Source organism: Pyxicephalus adspersus, chromosome 2, assembly GCF_032062135.1.
Source record: "Pyxicephalus adspersus chromosome 2, UCB_Pads_2.0, whole genome shotgun sequence".
Lineage (NCBI taxonomy): Eukaryota > Metazoa > Chordata > Amphibia > Anura > Pyxicephalidae > Pyxicephalus > Pyxicephalus adspersus.
The window spans coordinates 84724028-84744339 of record NC_092859.1 but is presented as its reverse complement, the minus strand read 5'-3'; the positions used below and the strand labels follow the sequence as shown (position 1 = coordinate 84744339).

General features: G+C 37.5%; 1 protein-coding gene across 2 annotated transcripts in view; it reads left to right on the top strand.

Moving 5' to 3' along the window:
* The first annotated feature begins 845 nt into the window (after positions 1-845).
* Positions 846-20312, top strand: part of XPOT (exportin for tRNA) — a 21950-nt gene continuing 2483 nt past the window's right edge. The window contains exons 1-20 of one of the 2 annotated variants that reach the window (XM_072401291.1): positions 846-1013; positions 4468-4604; positions 4839-4921; positions 6930-6986; positions 7145-7214; positions 7512-7730; positions 8556-8740; positions 10160-10328; positions 11407-11643; positions 12414-12452; positions 13270-13332; positions 13613-13737; positions 14222-14366; positions 14591-14710; positions 15659-15753; positions 16292-16361; positions 17510-17748; positions 17962-18247; positions 18792-18981; positions 20176-20292. In XM_072401291.1, coding sequence (XP_072257392.1) covers positions 4545-4604; positions 4839-4921; positions 6930-6986; positions 7145-7214; positions 7512-7730; positions 8556-8740; positions 10160-10328; positions 11407-11643; positions 12414-12452; positions 13270-13332; positions 13613-13737; positions 14222-14366; positions 14591-14710; positions 15659-15753; positions 16292-16361; positions 17510-17748; positions 17962-18247; positions 18792-18981; positions 20176-20292 — 2569 coding nt within the window. In that variant the 5' untranslated portion in view covers positions 846-1013; positions 4468-4544. Of the gene's footprint in view, positions 1014-3829; positions 3975-4467; positions 4605-4838; positions 4922-6929; positions 6987-7144; positions 7215-7511; positions 7731-8555; positions 8741-10159; positions 10329-11406; positions 11644-12413; positions 12453-13269; positions 13333-13612; positions 13738-14221; positions 14367-14590; positions 14711-15658; positions 15754-16291; positions 16362-17509; positions 17749-17961; positions 18248-18791; positions 18982-20175; positions 20293-20312 lie in introns of those variants that run through there. The other variant, XM_072401292.1, reaches the window with a different exon arrangement.

Sequence of the window (20312 nt, the reverse complement as noted above, 5' to 3'; positions counted from 1 at the left end):
CAGAAACTGATACAATTAAAATGTAGTGTTTTTTTTTAATTAGGGTATGGAATATTTAAAATCCCTTTAAATTTCTTTTTTTTCTTTATCTTATTGCCTTTGCCCCATACAAAATATTGTTTCCCTTTTAAATACATTTTATTTTCTGTTGACTGTTCAGGAAAGGAAGTAAAGGGAAATCTTCCAATGAGATTATATGTAAATTTAATGTATTTTGGCTGTCTTGACCTCCCTTAGTAATGTTTAGAGATCCAGAAGTGTAGGGCCTGCCACCTACGTGACACTCTATGGCAGTGTTTTTCAAGAAGGGTTCTTCCAAAGGTTTCTAGGAGTTTCTTGAGTAATGAGCAGTTTGTGACCCTCAGGCCATTTACCACTGATACCCATGTAGAGGTGACATTTTTCCCACTGGCCAGCAATGTATTAGGCATTCTTCCCATTTACTACTGTACTGATATACTGTAAGCTGTGGATGTAGTAACTATAAAAGGGCTCCCTGAAGAAGGTAATTCAAAGGTTTCCCCATGTTTAAAAAATTGAGAAAGGGTGCACTGTAACATTCCCCTATGTTACCCCCCTGGTTGCTACATAATCATTTGTATAAAAAAACAACTATGAATAAACATTGCATGTATTAAAATAATTACTGTGTCTACAAATTTACCTGCAACATTTAACGTGGTGACAGGGTCTCTTTAAACAACACTCTATCCTTTTGCATATGCAGTACCTCAATCGTGCCACTAGATGTCGCCAGATAACATTTACCACTGCCATCTCATTGCTATCCACAGGCAGCGCGCCCGTCCATGCGTCATGACGACATGCCCCAGAGCGCGCTGCCAGGCAGAACGTGTTATAGAAGTGTTGAGCAGTCCGGCCCCGTCGCTACGTGCTCTTCTACTGACGCTGCAACGTGATACGCGGTGCTGCAGGGTTCACGTAGAATACGCCGGTGTGGCGGAGCGGCTGGTGGGAGGAGGAGCTGCCGCATGTAGTGACCGGCGGGGAAGGTGAGCGGGCAGGGTTTAGCATCTTTCAACCATGACAGTAGTGAAAGCGGCCCTGCTACTCGGGACACCGATATATTCACGGCAGCACATGGCCGTAAGTTGCTGTACGAGGCTCAGCCGAGTCATCCTGTCAGGAACGTGTAACCATGTCATGGAGGAGACTTTCCATGTGTCATGTATAGACGGCGCTCACACGTGTCCATGGGAGGAGGCGGCCAGGCTGGGGGCATTCAAACTTCTCAATGCCACTTGTACGGTCCACCTATTGCGTCATGTTATCACCATGTGTTATCATTGTGTCATCACCATGTGTTATCATTGTGCCATTTAGGGATCAGTACCCTATCACTGCTGCTTCATGTCTCACTATGGTTTCATAGGTAGTAAAGGTCCAATGATTGCATTATTATCACATCTGTATCCATGTGTGTATTGCTCAGCTATTACTTCCCTATCACTGTAGTGGTGGCATTGCCCAGGTTCATCATGGTGTCAGAGCCTTGCGGTCCCAGCTGTCATGTGGCTGCACCACTGGGGGATCTCTGACATCCTGGGCAGCTCTCAACCCAGAAATCTATGTACCGGTAAGCTGTAGGTGGGTGGCAGTCCCTGTATTGTGACCCACATGTTCAGTAACCATCCAAAAACAGCCAGGTGGTTACTGAAAGGTGCCTGGAGGCGCGCCCAACTAAAAGGTACTGGGAAGAACACTGCTGGGTGTACAGGAAGTTGGTTGTATAAAACTGGTCATCATCCATAGGGGCTAGCATGGTGGCTCAGTGGTTAGAACTTTGGCTTTTGCAGCACTATGTTCCAGATTTGACTCTCAGCCAGGACACGATCTGCATGGAGTCTGCAGGTTCTCCCTGCATTTGTGTGGGTTTCCTCCCACATTTCAAAAACATACTGCTATGTAATTGTCTTCCCCGCAAAATTGACCTTAGACTGTATTAACCTTCCTAGCGGTTCATTTATTTCCGCTTTTATATGTCTAAAAGCGGTATGTTGTTTTTAATGAAAATTTATTTTACAGAATAATATAATAGTATAAATATAATACAGTTTGAAACACAAAATGATGTAAAAACAATACATTGAAAAATCTATATATTTTCCTTTTTTTTTAATTTTTTTTATTAAAAAAAACAAATACATATTATACTCATACTATTATATATAGTGTAAAATAAATGTTCTTGAAAACAATGTACTGCTTTTACACAAATAAATCCAATGTATTGCATTCAATACAGTTATTTTGTATTGAATGCAATACAGATGGATTTTGAATTCCCCGCCTCGCTGGCAACGTACACACGCACCGACGTCACCGGTAACTCCTCGGGTGCAGAACCTGGCTGGAGGAAGAGGACAGAGATTGCGGCGATGAGGGACGCCGGCGGATCAGGTAAGGCTGTATTTACTAACCTTCCCATAGGTTTACCTACCCCGAGTAGGTTACCACTTTTAGCAACTTTTTTCTACCCCGAGTCACACTCTGGGTTACCGCTAGGGAGGTTAAAGACATATGACTATGGTAGGCACATTAGATGGTGAGCTCCTTTGAGAGACAGTTAGTTACATGACTATAGACTTTGTACAGCGCTGTGTAATATGATGGCGCTATATAAACAATGTGTAATAATAATATTAAAATTCAACCTACAAGAGGTCTGGCAGCAGAGCAGAGGATGTCAGGAGGACATTTGTAAAGTACAATCATCAATATGTGCTATTTTTCTAATATTTCATCACTTATGCTTTACGAATAAAAATACCTGTTGATCCTGCCAGAGATCCAGTCAGCTCATACTTTTCTGTATACACTGCATTAAAAATCCCAAATGGTGTTCTCTCCCCCTATCATCTAATTGTGGGGGATAGGTGAGGTGTGTAGACCTGTCTTACCATAACACTACTTCTTCTATAATCCTGTACAGTAAGTGAACACTGGGTAAGCATAAAGATTGCCCAGATGATAACAAATGCAGCACAACATCTGATAATTGAGTGTGTTACATTTCTGTTATTATTAAACAGGATTTATTTAGCACTAACATAATACACAGCGCTGTACATTAAATAGGGGGTTGCGAATGACCGATACAGACAGTGACACGGGAGGAGAGGACCCTGCCTCTAAGAGCTTACAATCTAAGAGTTGGGGGAAGTAACACACAATAGGAGGGTAGAAATGCAGTGGTGGGAAATGTTCTTTGGGTATTTAAGGTGAACTAAAGTAACTTCTCAGTAAATATTCTGTCCTGTTTTAGTATGTATTAAAGGTAACCTTTCTGAAAGACAGAGTCTGTTTTGCTTCTTACTCTGCACTGTAGCTGCCAAAGCTCTTGCTTCAATATGTGAAGTCATTGAGTCAAATGCAGATAAACCAAAAACCTAAAACCACCTGCCCAATATTGTGTAGTTCCCCTTTTGCCAACAAACCATCTAGGCTAGTCTTCTGAAGGCGACCTGTGGTATTTGCCATCAAAATGTTAGTAGCTGATCCTTATAAAGTCGCACTTCCTCTATAAGGTGCACCCTTTAGAGCTGACTGTTCACTTGTTGCTTATTTCCTATCCCTATATTCCATTAGTTTGTATGTGTGTGTGTGTATGTATGTATGTATATATATATATATATATATATATATATATATTTTACACACACAAAATCGAAAAGTTATATATGACATATCAAAAGAAAAGGTGTTCAGTGTCTTACAGTTTTTTTTTTTTTGTTTTTTTGTTTTTTTTTTTTGTAAGCAGCCACAAGTAGACAAATCCTGTCTCCTGCTAGAATGTTGCCTGGTTTGGACCTGGTTTACAGTCTGTGAGGAAGCACAAAGATCAGAACCAGACCTCAAATCAGCCTGATCTTTGCTGATTTTTAAAACCATCAGTCTGACGTGATAGGTAGGGCGTTGGTCCTATGCTGAGAGACCACTGCTTCCCCACAGAGGTAAAGCTGCAGCTACTGGCATAGGATAAACTTGTTTTACTTAGGTCATAGCTGCTTTGAGATAGAAGAGTGAATGATTTTTGGATACGTTTTCTTTTCATGCTCCTGGAATGTATTGTGCTGATTTAACCTGTTAGCTCATTTGGGTGAACAAGTCCCTAGTTTTTTTTTTTAGAGAGAGAATTCTGTATTGTGATAAATAAGAAGCAATTTGATTAATTGAATGCTTCACATCTCTTTAGTGGATCAGACACTCCTATTGTGTATATATAAATGTAAAATATTTGTTCTTTGGGGAAATGCATATTAATTCTATCTGCTATTATTTCTATTGCTGCTATGTGTGCATGTAAAGTTTAGTTTATGGGAATAATGCTGTGCAGGATGTTGTTCCTACTCCTGCGTTATCTATGGAGATTTGCTGAGACAAGCAGCACCATTGTGTTTGCAAATACCATGTTTCTCCTAACTTTGCTTTTTCATTCTTTGGCAGATGTTGGTTGACTCTGCTGTGCCAGAAAGGGGCAAACCTATTGTGAGAAAAAGGGAGCTTGAAGTATAGCAGCAGACATGGATGAACAAGCCCTGCTTGGACTCAACCCAAATGCCAATGCTGACTACCGAGAGCGTGTATGTTTTATTTGTCATTATGGTACCCGTGATCACAAATGTTTTGTTTTTAAATCTGTATTTCTCTTTTTCTGAGAATATACTTACCCTATTGTATGAATCATTTAAGAATATTGTACTTTTGGTATTTATCTTTAGGTTTTCAGATGTATTGTCATTTCTGTTATGTGTGTATGAACATCTTTTATGTAGAGATGTCGGTTTTATATACTTTTTTTCTGTTTTTTTTTTCAGGCATTGGCTTATTTTGAACAACTGAAAGTTTCACATGATGCATGGCAGGTCTGTGCTGAAGCATTAGCCAAACACATATATAGGTGAGGGACTTGTCTTGGAATATATATATATATTATATATATTATTATATATATATTTTCACTGTGTTTTGTTTTAAAAAGAAATGTCTGCAGGTAATGAAAGCCACTGGTCTGAAACCAGTTCTCCCCGGAAATTGTTTTAGCCAAATGGGGGAAAGCTGTAGCCAGGTGGTCAAAAAATGAGCAATCTATATTTGTGTATGCCTTCTACTGTTCCTATACTGTTTCAGCTTTTCATTTCTTAGTTTATCCTATTTTCAATCGTGTTTTTATATGCCCCAACTGTCCGTTTCACTTTGTTAGCCAGCTTGTTTTTGTCCCACGTTTTTTAAAGAGTGTAATCAATGTTCTGTAATAATTTAGACTTTGTTAACATTAGTGGGAGGAAAAAAGCTGTCGTTCAGCGTTCCCTAGTACCAGCTGACAACCGCTAGGCACTTTGGGTTGTGTTCAGTCTAGCAGTGCGATTGTGGTGTAGTTACCGTTTCCTCACCCCAGCTTCCTTGGAGAAGATGCTACATGTGTTATCTACACGCTGTGGGCCCATTGAAAATGAATGGTGTGGCAGCAATGAGCAGCCAGCTGCTGCTACATCTGCAAATTCTGTTTCTTTAAAAACCAGCACTGGAGTGCAAGTGACCAATTGGCAAGCAGTATTGAACCTGGCTGTATACAGCAAACCTACACCCTGGTACACTAGGGCGCTGCTTTGTGCAACAAATAAGTAATGATCTTGGCAGCAACCTTAGCAGGTTAGTAGTGAAAAAAAGATAGAAATGAAGAAAAAGTTACAAGGTATATCCATAGGTGTATCCATCAGAGCTGACAGACTGACCAACTGCACAAAGTTGGAACTAAAATCTGAATAAGGGGCTGCCTGATGACAGCCAGTCTAGCTGGCCAATCAGTGGTCCGCAGCTTTGGCCAAGGGGTCAGGGAGGGAGCACCTGCCAGAGCTGCGGACAATGTCCCCCATGCGGATTGCAGGCTCAGACCTGCGATGGGATAGTGGGCGGGTTCTGCCATAATGGCGTTACTATTGGGGGGGCCGTTTCTTCCACTTTGAGTGACACCTAGCTCCCTACGCATGCACAGTCCAGAACCGGTAAGTTTAGTGGTCCGTGGGTCCGAAAAGGTTGGCGACCACTGTTTTAAAAGCTTATTGCTCCTCAAATAGTTGATTCCCCAACACAACCTCCTCTTGGAGAGTGTGTAATTGCTATTTGTGCTTACTCTGAGTACACCTTTGTACGTACGTAGCTGCTGTGGGAGGAAGGAAGGAAAATAGGGTTTTGTTTTAAGCACCAAAACCCCTTCTGCAGAAAAACACATGCATACTCTAAATTCCCATATAATATATAATACAATAGGTGAGGATTTTTTTTTTTTTTTTTTTTTTTTTTTTTTTTATGAAAGTTGGTCTTGCAACAGGGTTTCTTTAACTACTTGAAACAAGTATACTGCATCAAATTAGATTTATAGACACTGTCCCAAATAAATATGGGTTGCACTTGTTGCTTGATTGAAATATTTCATTCAGTTCTGAATTAACATTGTTCTTTTATCTCCTCTTTTATTGCTCATGCTTTGGACTAGCTATGCTGTAATATGTAAATACAGCAGGTTCTAATACATGATCCGCATGTCTTGTCATCTTTATATATCCCATAAAAACCCTTCTTTTGCATAATTGCAGCTTATTTTTATCCTTTGATGTACAAGTAAGGCAGCCTACTCTGGGATGAAGTACAACTGTTTTTGGAATTTACTGCAATGCACGGTGAAAAAGAAGTTGAATTCCTTATTTGTTTTGGTGGGCACAGTAATACCCGTAGTATTTGGTTTTTGTGGACACGATACTAAACCCCATTGTCAGTGACTGCAAAAATAGCCCTCTGTGTATGTGGCCAAAGTCATAACCCCCTATGTCAGTGTCCCCAATAATACAATTTTATATAGAACTGCAAAAAATGCATGAAACAAATTTAATTTGGTGTTTTTGTTTTAGTGACGATCATGTCAAGTTCTTCTGTTTTCAAGTTTTGGAACACCAAATAAAATTCAAGTAAGTTTGAAATTTCCATTTTTTTCAAGAATGGACCCTGATGTGCATGCATTATATTCTTGGAATCCGGGTATGACATGACTACTCATGCTATTTGACACATAGTATACCTCGACGTTATGGTATTATTTATGTATGTTATGTTTTATTTTCCACAGGTATTCTGAACTGACCGCATTGCAGCAGCAACTTATAAGGGAAACTCTAATAACATGGCTTCAGGCACAGGTAAATATTCAAATACTTATGTGAGACCTAGAATAAATGTTTTATGGAAACCTTGGAGGTTCAAAGGTTTTATGTAGCCTTTTAGCTGTGATTAGTAAAAGTTGCAGGCAGATGTGTTTTCAGCGTGAATTTCTTGGTGCATTAGAATCGCATAGCAGTTGACAAACAGGTTAAGTAAACACTTGTGCTTGTGAATGGCACACAAAGGTTTTTGGGTGAATGTTCTCTCAAAAGCAGTATTTTTGTGCCTATATTTGCAGCATGTTTTTGTTTTCATTTTTTTTTCTTCAATTACAGATGCTCAATGCCCAACCAGAGAAAACATTTATACGTAACAAAGCTGCACAGGTCTTCGCCTTGGTCTTTATCACTGAGTACCTCTCAACCTGGCCTAAATTCTTCTTTGATATTCTCTCTGTTGTGGGGCTCAATCCACGTGGTGTTGACCTGTACCTTAGAATTCTTATGGCTGTCGATGCAGAGGTGGTGGATCGGGACATCATTCACACTCCTGAGGTGAACAACATACTTTATTGCTGTATTTACTTTTTCATGCATCCTGCAAGCATTATTTAAATGTTTTACATTTTTCAGTATTTGAAAATACATTTCCAATTTGATTTTTTTTTTTCTCAATACATAGCATTTAAAAATGTAGAGCCTCATCACATAGTTTAACTTTAAATTTGTCTTTCCTCTATCAGTTTTTGGAAACTGCTGCACTACTGCCTGTTCTTCTATAACTGCAAAAGTTCTTTTGTGTTGATTCTGGAGTCAGTCTATTTAACAAGTGTTAAAACACAATATGTCCTTATAAATATTAATGTGAACTACTCCCAGATCTGACTGGATAAAGTCAGGCTTTTCGTACATTAGCTGAGCCCATTGTATGGGACAATGCAAATTTTTAGACTTTTTATGCTGATCCCCTAAGCAGGTCATGTAAAATGTAAGGAAAAGGCCTGAACCATCACCATGCCTAAGATTGTTAAACACAAATGTGCTTGGGTCTTGCTCATGGATCTTAATCCTACGCCTATGTTCAGACTTGCAGCTCTGGGTGAGGCATGGTTTATGAATTAATATGCTTGCTGGAGACTTTTTAAAAAAAAGCTTGTAGTGTCAAACATATAAAAAAATGCTTGTACTGTCAAACATATAAAAAAAAAATCAGCTGCTTCTCATGACAACCAGCAAATAGTGGGTGGGGCTAGAATTAATCCATAAACTGTGACAAAAGGGGAGAAATTTTTATTAAAATATATCTGGGAAAATTATGGCGTACAGGCAAAACTATATAATTAAGTCTGTCTAAATTACTTAACCTGTTTTACCTTCTAGGAAGCACGTAGAAATACGTTATTGAAGGACACCATGCGGGAGCAATGTATCCCAAATTTGGTGGAATCGTGGTACCAAATATTACAGACTTATCAGCACACAAACTCTGAACTGACATGCCAGTGCCTTGAAGTGATTGGAGCCTATGTCTCATGGATTGATCTGACATTGATTGCAAATGACAGGTAAAGTGTATGTGTGTGTTCGCAATATATATATACATATATAGAGGATTGTCTTCTGGATTAATGCTTTACGTTTGCCTGTGCGAGTACTTTGAATTTTATTTAACAGTTAATAGGAATGGCAACTTATAACCTTTCCCATATATGACAGATCAGAATTTTGTTCCAGCTGTAAAAAGGGGTATAAGTTTGTACAAAGTAATGTTGCTTTTATTACTGATATGCATGAAGTTAAAAGGGGTGATAGTGCAGGGTGTTAAGTTCTAGAACCTAATATAGCAGAGTAAAAATATATATATAATAGAATATAACAAAGTATATTTGTATTTGTCAGTCCGAATAAAACTGCTGGATTGAGGTGTTTAATTATGTAGTTGAAACTTGCACCTAAAAACTCAACAAATCCATTTTAATATCACAGTGCTTAGAGCAGGTGTATTTATAGCACAGTGCAAAGGGTAATGGAATGTTGTAATCTACTGCAGGTAATGATATGCGTGGTGTATAATACTGATTTGCAGTTTCCCTTGTAAATATGGTTTGCTTGACTTTTTATTCTTTTGTTAACCTCCTGAGTGGTAAGCCCGAGTATGACTCAGGTTAAAAATAAAAAACCTGCTGAAAGCGGTGACCCTGAGCCACACTCAGGGTAGTTTAAAAAAAAAAGTAAAAAATAAAGCCTTACCTGGTCCCATCGGCTTCCTCCAGTGTCCTGCCATTCTTTGGCTGTGTCCTCTTTGTTGATCTGTCCCCTGGCGAGTGCGCTGACGTTCCCTGGGAGTTCTCGAGGACGTTGGTGCGTACAGCCCGTCGCAAGCAGGAATTTCAAACTATTTTGTATTGCATTTAATACAAAATAACTTTATTTCCATGTATTTCAATACACTGGATTTCTATGTCTAAAAGTGGTACATGGTCTTTCATGAAAACCTATTTTACAGTATAATAAAGTTTGAAACGTAAAATCATGTCAGTTTAATAAATTTGTTTGACATGATTTTGTGTTTCTTTATTATACTCCTACTAATATATTATACTATAAAATAAATTTTCATGAAAGACAAAGTACCGCTTTTAGACATTTAAATCCAGACAGAAATGAACCGCCCAGGAGGTTATTTACTATCCCCCAATTTACAATAGAGTTCTACCTAATTTGTTTCTGAAATTTCTAAGGTAATATATAGATACAATAAATATAACATTGTCCATTTAAAATGGCCAATATAAGTACATTGCTACAAGTTTTACTGCCCTAAGTGGTCATATGTAAACACAGAATCAAGAAAATGCATGATAATCAGGAGACGTGCACGCTTCAGTTTAGTACTTGCAGCTCCCTCATCCAGTATTATGCATGTTTGACTTTACTGTATTCCTGACTAATTACTGTTGCCTCCTTTTGTGCTAATCTCTCAGATTTATTAACATGCTGCTTGGTCACATGTCAGTGGAAGTTCTCCGTGAGGAAGCATGTGACTGTTTGTATGAAATTGTAAATAAGGGAATGGATCCTGTTGATAAAACCAAACTAGTGGAATCTTTGTGTCAAGTATTACAGTCTGCAGGATTCTTCAGCATTCAGCAGGTTTGTGACACTGGTGAATAACCACATGCCAGGAAATGTTATGTTATTTTAGTGTTACTGTTAACTGTTTACACTTGTTACACGAGTTATTGTCGCTGGGGTGCAGGGCTTGCTCATTGCTAACCAGGATTTAATTTGGTTTTTGCTAGCATGCCCACCATATTTAGGTTCCAAGTGCTCTCAAATAATGTCCCAAAAAAACTGTCGAGACACCCTGTTTTTATCTTGTATAACCACAATTGATTTATGTCAGCGTCTCATATTTCATACTGTAAAATGTCAAATGCATTACGTATCTAAGAGTGGGAGCAGGCATTCCTTGCAAATGCCATGATTGTCTGAATGGTCTGGGAATACATCAAATATATATAAAATATATCAAACTCTACAAGAGAATTGAGGATCTGGTGACCTAATGCTGCAGCATCCAACAAAATCTGAAATATTAATTTTTTTTTTTGGCTCAGCCTTTAATAGAAAATGGCGCTGCCATTGCTCCCAACTTTCCTGGGTGTCTTACCTATTCTGTGGCTTTGTCACTGACTTTGTCACTGACCTGTGGCATAACTTGTATGTCAGGTATTTTGCTGACTTCAGGTACACAATCATTGTTTCTGAATCCACAACCCTGGTCACACAGGCAGCCAGTCAAGCCAGCCTCACAAACTTGTTTGGTTTCCCCAGGCTTCAAAGCTTTAGAAGTAGTTAAATTTGTTTAAGCCGGGTGATAAGAAATTGTACGTGGGTGGCAGCCCCATTGTGACCCAACTATTCAGTAACCACCCAAAAATAGCCGGGTGGTCACCATAAAAGTTTTAGCAGGGTATAAAGAATGTTATCTTCCTGCTGTAAACTACAAACCCCCCCCAAAAGAAAAAGTGATGAAAAGTGATGATACTTTTTGTGAATATACCACATACTCTTAGATCTGCTAGTCATATTTTTGTTTCAAGATGAATGCTTCGGCAGAATGTAGCATTTATTTAATCCCTGTGATCCTATTGGACAAGATTTGGCTTTTCACTCTGTGTTTTACTTCTGGGTGTTTCATGAATACAATTTTTTGGATTTGTACCAGGAAGAAGATGTGGATTTTCTGGCCAGGTTTTCAAAGCTAGTGAATGGAATGGGACAGTCTCTGGTCATCAGCTGGACTAAATTGGCAAAATCCGGTGATCTAAAGAATGCACAGGACACATTGCAATCTATTGAATCCAAAGTGCCTCTGATGTTGCAATTGCTTATCCACGAAGATGACGACATCTCATCCAACATAATTGGATTTTGTTATGAGTATTTACATATCTTGAAACAAGTAAGAGCAACTTGAAAGGAATCTAGCAGTTTTGCATTTATTTTTTCTATAGCCAAGGCTAAGAAAAAAAAGTATTTAATTTATTAAATGTAAAACACTGCAAATGAGTATTATATGTTCACATAATTAGCAAGCAGGTGGAGCTCCATGCTTGGTTCAAAATGTTTTTTGTTTATTTCGTCTCTTCTTTGCTAAAAGAACCACATTTACAAAACTCTTTAGTAGCTCATTTTGGGAGAGTCCTGTATTCAGTCTATACTTGTAGAACACAGTGTTTTGCCAACTTTTGTTGGAAGTAATTGAGTTCTGAGTAATTTATCTGAAAAAAAATCAGTTTAAGTTACTGAAAATGTTGAAGACAAAGGCTCATCATAATAGCCAAATACCTATCATTAGAGGATGATTTTAAGTTTATTCTCCTAAAGCTGGACTCCAGCCTTGCCTAATTCTTGCACAGCTTTCAGGTCCTTCCCTTGTACCTAAATTGCTTACTCCCATTTACATGCACAATGTGAGCTTTTGGGAGGCTGCTTCCTGGCTTGAATACATCCAGCATCATATAGGCCTATCCTGGGTGAATTTAATTTTGATCATTTAGTGGAGGAAACAATCAGTGTATAGTTACCCATACTATACCAGACCAGTACTAGCGGTAATTATAATGCCTATGGTAGACATAATGTTTATTGTAGTAAACATGTAAAATGTGAAGTATTTTAAACTATATATTGTTCTGGCATTTATGTAATACTAAAAATTTTGTTTTGCAGTTAGGTATGCTCTCTGATCAACAGAAAGCTAATGTAGAGGTAAGTGGTCATTATTCTTTCAGGTAAACAGTAATTTCATGATCATGAACTGTATCTTATGTTCTCTTTGGTTGTGTTTACATGCCTCCTTTATTACTATTGTAAGGCTCCTTTACATCTAAACTGAATCCCATAACGCACATCGTCTCTGTGTGGTGCCATTCATTTTTAAATGGCACCTCCACAGTGTATCTACATTGAAAATGTAAAGAGATGCACTTATGTGCATTGCAGTTCACTGCTCTGCAGGAAAGGAAGGTAAGGTGCGGTTACATTTTATTAATTCAATCTGGTGCTTTGGCAGCATATTAATGCACCTTTAATGCTGCACACTGGATTGGGCAGGTGTGGAAGCTCCCTTAAAATGTAGGTGTTTACTTAACAAAAATAGGTGGTAGGCTTTTGTCAAAGCTGAAGAGACCTCTTTCTTCTGGTAAGCACTTTTTCCATGCTGTGTATGCAGAGCTCAGTGGACTGTGTTGGCACAGAAATAAAGATAAAGCAGCTCCTATGCATGGGAGTTGGCTTACTCCAGCCTAATTAAATGGCTGAAGACTACAAACCTAGAAAAATACATTGGTGGTGAAGACAAAGTAAGACTGTGACTACTGCAGCTCCTGAGCCAGCAGTTGGGAGCAAAAGTGCTTTATAATGTACAAATATGCTATCTAGATTTGCACAAAATATGGTAAAAACATTGGTGTCAGCAAAGTAGTTTACTTCATTAACATGCCAGAAAAAAATGGTTGCTCTCTTCTATGGTGTTCTGGGAATTTTGATATTTTTGACTAATTATCTTATGTATTTCTCTTTGTAGGCCATAATGTTGGCAGTAATTAAGAAATTAGTTTATGATGAAGAATATAACTTTGATAATGAGGTAAGCTTTTCACACTAAATAAGAAGACCTTGTACCCTTGTTTACATTTCCTTGATGCCTTTTTGAATCTTCTTTATCCAAATATAATTAAACATTGAAATATATTCTCAAACATTGTATACTACACAAAATTACAGAGATGCTTTAAAGTGGAATTGTTTGGGGGCGGCACGGTTAACATCTATAGACTTTCGGTAGTTTTTAACTTTCAGATTTTTGAGTTTCTCCTAAGATACATACTTTACTTTTAATAACATAAATCACTGTTCCCCAAAAACAGGGTGAAGATGAAGCAATGTTTGTTGAATACAGAAAGCAGCTGAAACTGTTGTTGGACCGTCTTGCACAAGTGTCACCAGAACTACTGTTGGCCTCTGTCCGCAGAATTTTTAATAGTACACTACAGTAGGTGTCTTTTCCACTTTACTTGGCTGTACTTTTATCTTGACCCTGAAAATGTGTTTTATTACAGTCTAAGGTCAGTTCTGTGGGGGGAAGCCAATAAACCTAACTGCATGTTTTCCCCAGTGGCCATAATGACCCCCTTCCCCCATATATCGGTGATTCACAACCACTGTGCCACAGCACATTAGTGTGCCATGAGAGATCATCAGATGTAACATCAGGAATTATCTGAATTAACTTTATTGGTCTAAAAAATTATTATTCACTTCAAATAATTTCTGCATTCGTCCATGCCAGCAACGCATAGTTGACAGTTGTCAGATATTTGGCTGGCTCCTATATTGCTCATCCTGCCTTCCTAATTTATCAGTTGCAGGAGATATGTAAATATAATTATATTGTTATTCTTTTCTGCATAATATTTTGTTGTTCTGTACTTCTGTACTAAATGTTTGCGTTCATTGTCACCTTTCTTCTATTGAAGAAACTGGCAGGCTGCCCCTTTTATGGAAGTGGAGGTTGCAATCCGGTTGCTGTACATGTTAGGAGAAGCTATCCCAGCATCCCATGGAGCTCATTTTTGTGGTGATGCTGCTAAAGCAAGTGCATTGCAGGACATGATGAGAACAGTAAGTCTAACACACACACACACACACACTAACACACTAACACTATAAACGTACTTTGTTTAGAGGGTGATTTTTTTTTTTTTTGTTAACCTGCTTCATTGAGGCTGGCTGCCTGCCGATACTTAGATTGTTGTACCACAAGCTCTACACCAAAAGATCTACCGGTGGTGCTGTGTTTGAATCTAAAGAGCAGTTTTAATTTTTTTTTTCTTCTTCTCTTGTAGCTTGTGACCTCTGGTGTGAGTGCCTACAATCATACATCCGTTACATTAGAATTTTTTGAAACTGTGGTTAGATATGAAAAGTTCTTCACAGTTGAACCCATACACATTCCTAACGTTTTGGTAAGATTTTGTTTTAATGTTGTGCATGTGCTCTATTTTACCACATGAAAAATAATACCCAGAATCTCTACCCAAGTACTTAGGTATCACTTTAGATGACAGCCTTCTTCAACCTTGACAGAATTCTGCTAGGGAGCCTCTAGGAATGCAGGCCTAATGATAAGAGTTACAGGTCTAGCACTGAGGCTGGAACCATCAGGGTAAACAATGGGGTAATAACCTGGGTCAAAGTTTTAGCGTAAAGCTAAAATAATTTAGCTCTGTAATGAATTATGAATCCCGAAATACATTTTTAATTGCAAGCAGTGTACGTATTTGTTTTTTGAACTGTTATCAGCCTTCCAGAGTCCCTGTACAGCAGAGATGTAGTTCAATAGGAAGAATGTAGTTCATGGAGCCATTTGATTCCTGCACTGTCTTGAAACATGATTGTGGGAAAAGAAAGCAAAGTGATAGAGTATTGAGCTTATCATTCTGCTGCTTCCACGTTCTCTATTCAGTTACAAGTTGAGGAAAGTCCATGGCAACCTGGACTTTAGGAAATGGGTTGAAAGATGTCGTCATCAGTGTATGAAGTATATAACCCCTTAAGATGTTGTTATTGCCATCAGAGGTTTACCATCTCTGTCCTAATGGCACAGAGAGAATGTAAGAGGAAAAAAATGATCATTGGGTGAGAGTAAGAGTTTGGATGAGAACCCCTGTTACAGTGACAAATGTCTAGAGGGAATTTCCTCAAATAACATGCAGGCTTTTTTTTGTCATCAGCCACATGTACATTTTAGAAGTAGTTGGGGAGATCTGGTTTATATATATATATATATATATATATATATTTTAGTCCATTAAAGTAAAGTGAACCAGTAGTGTATGTAATTTTCAGTATAGATTACTAACTCTAGATAATATTGTACTGACTGTGTTCTTCCTGATTTTTTTTCATTTTAGATGGCGTTTCTGGATCATAGAGGCTTGCGCCATTCTAGTCCCAAGGTTCGCAGTAGAACATCCTACCTTTTTTCACGATTTGTGAAATCGCTTCAGTAAGTGCAGCTATCCAATAAATAAGGGTGTATTAACACCATTGCTCTGCAGTAACTCTCATTATTTGTGTTGGTGCATTACAGTACCATGCTTTCTAAATGGTTCTCCAGTGCACTAACATTGCAGGAGACTTTATTGCACTACTGTATTTTATGCAATGCTGCAAAAATTTTGGTTCAATAGGCAACCTTTTAAAATAAACGCACTTCCTAAACACAACATGAAAATGTTAAATGCATCTCAGTGAACCAAACTGGTGTAAATAGGCTCCAAATGTTCTGTATTTTTTTTTTTTTTTCTCACCACTCCTGGTTAGATTTTACTAACGTTGCTCGGTTAGATTTATGTTATCAAAGTATTTTTTTGCAACCTGTTTTAATACTTTATTCATAATCAAATGATATTCACATCAATATATTTTGATCCAATTATTTCATGGGAAGTACAACTTTCTTAATGTTGTGACCTATTTGTATGAACTTTTAGATATTTATAATGGTATAAACATGCTATTTGTTTACGTGCTTGTTTTCCTAGTAAACACATGAATACATTTGTAGAAGATATTCTGAGTAGGATTCAAGATCTGCTAGAACTTTCTCCACCTGTAAGTCACTGTTTAGTTTATCTTATTGTAGTTTAGAATAATTAAAAAGAGATAATTTAAAGCTATGTGCATTTAGTTTTACCTGCCAAAGATTTTTCTTTTTGTATGCAAAATCTTGTTTACATATGTCTGCTAAAATTCCCAGCTAGGAAAGGCTTATAAGCTGCTATTGTTGACATCCTGTTTAGAGTGTACCGTTGACCTACAAAAGAAGCATGCAATCTGTAAAAATAGGTTAGTGTTAGTGGCTGAGAAATATAGAAATGGTTCTCCAGGTTAGTGGCTGAGAAATATATAAATTTAATCCCAATGAATGCTAAAAATAAACAAGGCAAATTAGGGCAATTATTTTGATTTGGTATCAGATATAGGTATTACTTTTTGGAACTGAACTTTACAAATTCAAAAACCAATTTTGTAGCTGCACACCTATCCACACACCCCTTTGCTTTTTAGATTCATGTAGACCGATTAAGCTCACCACCCATTTCTCATGACTACAAGTCCTGACTTCTGATAGATGTATGGCTTTCACTGTAATGCAGAGATGCCGGGAAAGGTAGTCTATTGTTCTTCCTACTTTGGGTGTCACATGGTCAAATATGATTGACACACAAACTGGTGGATCTTAGAAATGAAAATAAATCGGATGTAGTGCAGTGTGCATGCACATTTCGCCTTAAGGGAGCTATTCTGTCAACCAGTTTGTTTATATTAAATGTTTTTGTTCACTTTTTATCTTGAATGCTATTTGTTTGCATTGTCCAAACTTTGGGTTAGTGGGCAGAGGCAACTAAAAAAATATTTGCAGGTGAAGGTCAAAGGCAGCTTATGTATTACTTTAAGCAGAGGTTTCCATTCCTGTTATATGGAGTTCAGCCAAGCATAACCTAAAAGCCTTCTGTTGGAAATAATAGATTTTTAGGTAAAGTATCTCCTTTAAACAGAAGTACTCTTACACCTCAAATTCAAAAATGTAGGTATCCATTTCTACTGTAAACTTAGATTGTGTAATGTTTGTTAGGTACCAGATGTTTGCAAAGTTTATTTTGTTTTAAACTGAATCCTAGTCAGTATATGCATGTTCTTGGAACTTTGCTTTGTGTGATGTGAAATAATAGTTGTTGTTTTTTGTTTTGTTTTTTCAGGAAAATGGTTTTCAGACTTTGCTGAGCAGCGATGATCAGCTCTTCATATACGAGACTGCAGGTGTCCTCATAGTAAACAGTGACTATCCAGCAGACAGGAAAAGTATTCTGATGAGAAATCTATTAAATCCATTAATGCAAAAGTTCAAAATTTTACTAGGAAAATTAATGGTGGCGCAAGATGAGGAGCGGCAGACGGTTCTAGCAGATTGCCTTAATCATGCTGTTGGATTTGCCAGGTAAATAAAAAGGTTATAACTTCTAATTTCTTTTTCTATAACTCTTCCAGATAAGGGAATTGGAAAGCTGTGAAACCAAAGTATGATGGTTACATGTTGTTCAGACTCAGGGAAACTAAGACCCAAAAACAAAGGCCAAGTCTGTACATAGTAATAGTAGAAATTTGAATAACAGTTTTACTTATACATGTATTTTTTTTTTTTCCTCTGCAGCCGTACAAGTAAAGCTTTTAGCAATAAGCAGACTGTGAAACAGTGTGGCTGTTCCGGAGTCTATTTGGACTGTTTACAAAGCTTTCTGCCTGCTCTTAGTTGCCCTGTTCAAAAGGAAATTCTCAGAGGTGGTGTCCGTACCTTCCTTCATCGTATGATTATCTGTTTGGAGGAGGAAGTGCTTCCTTTCATCCCTACTGCTTCAGAACATATGTTGAAAGACTGTGAAGCAAAGGACTTGCAAGAATTCATTCCTCTCATTAACCAAATAACTGCCAAATTCAAGGTATCTATTTAGGATTTTGTTCTCCTCTACATCAGGGGTCCTCAAACTTTTTAATCAGGGGGCCGGTTCACGGTCCCTCAGACTGTCGGGGGGCCGTACTATAGTTTGAAAAAAACAGGAGAACATTCTTATGCACACTGCACAAAACGTATTTATTGTAAAAAAAAAAACATGAAAGAACAATACTATATGCACAGCACACTTGCCGATCATTAAAAAAAAAGTGGCGTTTACTTTGGCTTTAAAATTGCTTGAGATTATTCCTTTGCATGGAAAATGCACAGATAAATTTGAATTATATATATATATATAGATATATATATAGATATATATATATTGATCACAAGAAAGTAATTGCTAATTCATTTGTACTACATAAATACAATAAGTTTATACTAAAACCTGAATTATGGTGCATTATTTTTTATTTGGAAAGCAACAAACAAATTTAATGAAATAGAAAGATTTGCAAGCAATAAAATGTAGCTATGGTTTTATATATCCTGTTGTACTGATTGACTGACTTTCTTACATCCCTCCCTAGTCTCAAGTGTCGCCTTTCCTGCAGCAAGTTTTCATGCCGCTTCTTCATGCCATATTTGAGGTGTTGGCCCGTCCTTCAGAAGAAAATGACCAGTCTGCTGCTCTAGATAAGCAAATGTTACGAAGAAGCTATTTTGCCTTTCTTCAAACAGTTACTGGAAGTGGAATGAATGAGGTCATTGCCAATCAGGGTTAGTAGATATTGTAAAGTAAAATATAGTCGAATGTATTTCTCAGCCAGCATTGGTATCTTATTTCGTATCCTCATATTTCTAGTATCTTGTTTTGCTACATATTTTTTATAGTGGCAAAACCAGCTTTGGCTTTCTCACCTTTCTTGTTGTACATTTGTTCCCTATACAGGTAGTTCCCGGTTTACATACGAGATAGGAACTGTAGGTTTGTTCTTAAGTTGAATTTGTATGTAAATCGGAACAGGTACATTATTTTAATAAATGCAATTAGGACAAATGTTTGTCTCAACATATTATTAGGCAGCGTGGTGTCAGTTACTGTATAAAATCCTCAATGTGAGCTAGTCACAAACAAAGCAAAAACAAAACTTTATGAAGCCTAGATATTCATTACTTCTGGAGTAAGCTGTACTTTGATATGCAAAAAAGAACAATTGCAGAGTTTCTCAGTCATTAAAGTATTACAAGAGGTTGCAGAACTACAAAAGACTTCTTATGCAAGTCATGTGAACCCCCCTCCCCCCATCAAGCCTCTGTCTTGAACAAGCAGGGAAGCCAGTTCGTTCGTATCCAAGAATCGTCCGTATGTAGGATGTTCTTAACTCTGGGACTACCTGTAATGAACCTTTCTTAAAACTTGAGAGGTTTAAATAAAAAGCCATATGGTATTACTGTTTTTTTTTTTATTCACTGCCTGAAGCATAGAAAAAAATGTATGTCTTAATTTATATGACCTTCTTAATTTAAAGTGACCCTGTACCCTGCATGCAAATGTTTCACTTTCTTGGACCTTTTACACATTTTTAGTATTGCAGTTTGGAATTTTAAAATGTATTTAATTGAAACTTTTTGAACAAACAAAAACTACACAGGTTTCCAATGTTTAAAATGCCATGAATTATTTGTGAAACTGACATCTGTGCAGCCATTTGCCTTTAGAAGTGACATAGTTTAAAAGCATTTTAACTTTGGTTAAGTATGGTCTTAGTAAACTTTCTGAAAGGTCCCCTAAGTATGTTTGAGAACAAACCTTAAAAGCTTGATGAAGACCAAGGAGCTAAAAGATGTTTTTAACTTGAGCATTACCTTGAAATCTGACTGTCATTTAAGTCCCACTTAAATGGGGTTTTTGTTCATTGGAGTCATTTCATTACATATGTTGAATAACTTTCCTCTATTTATATGGTACAGATGCTGAAAATGTGGAGCGTGTAATATTCACAGTCATTCAAGGAGCTGTCGACTATCCAGATCCCATTGCCCAAAAAACCTGTTTTATCATACTCTCCAAACTAGTAGAATTATGGGGTAAGAACCTTTTTGTGTTA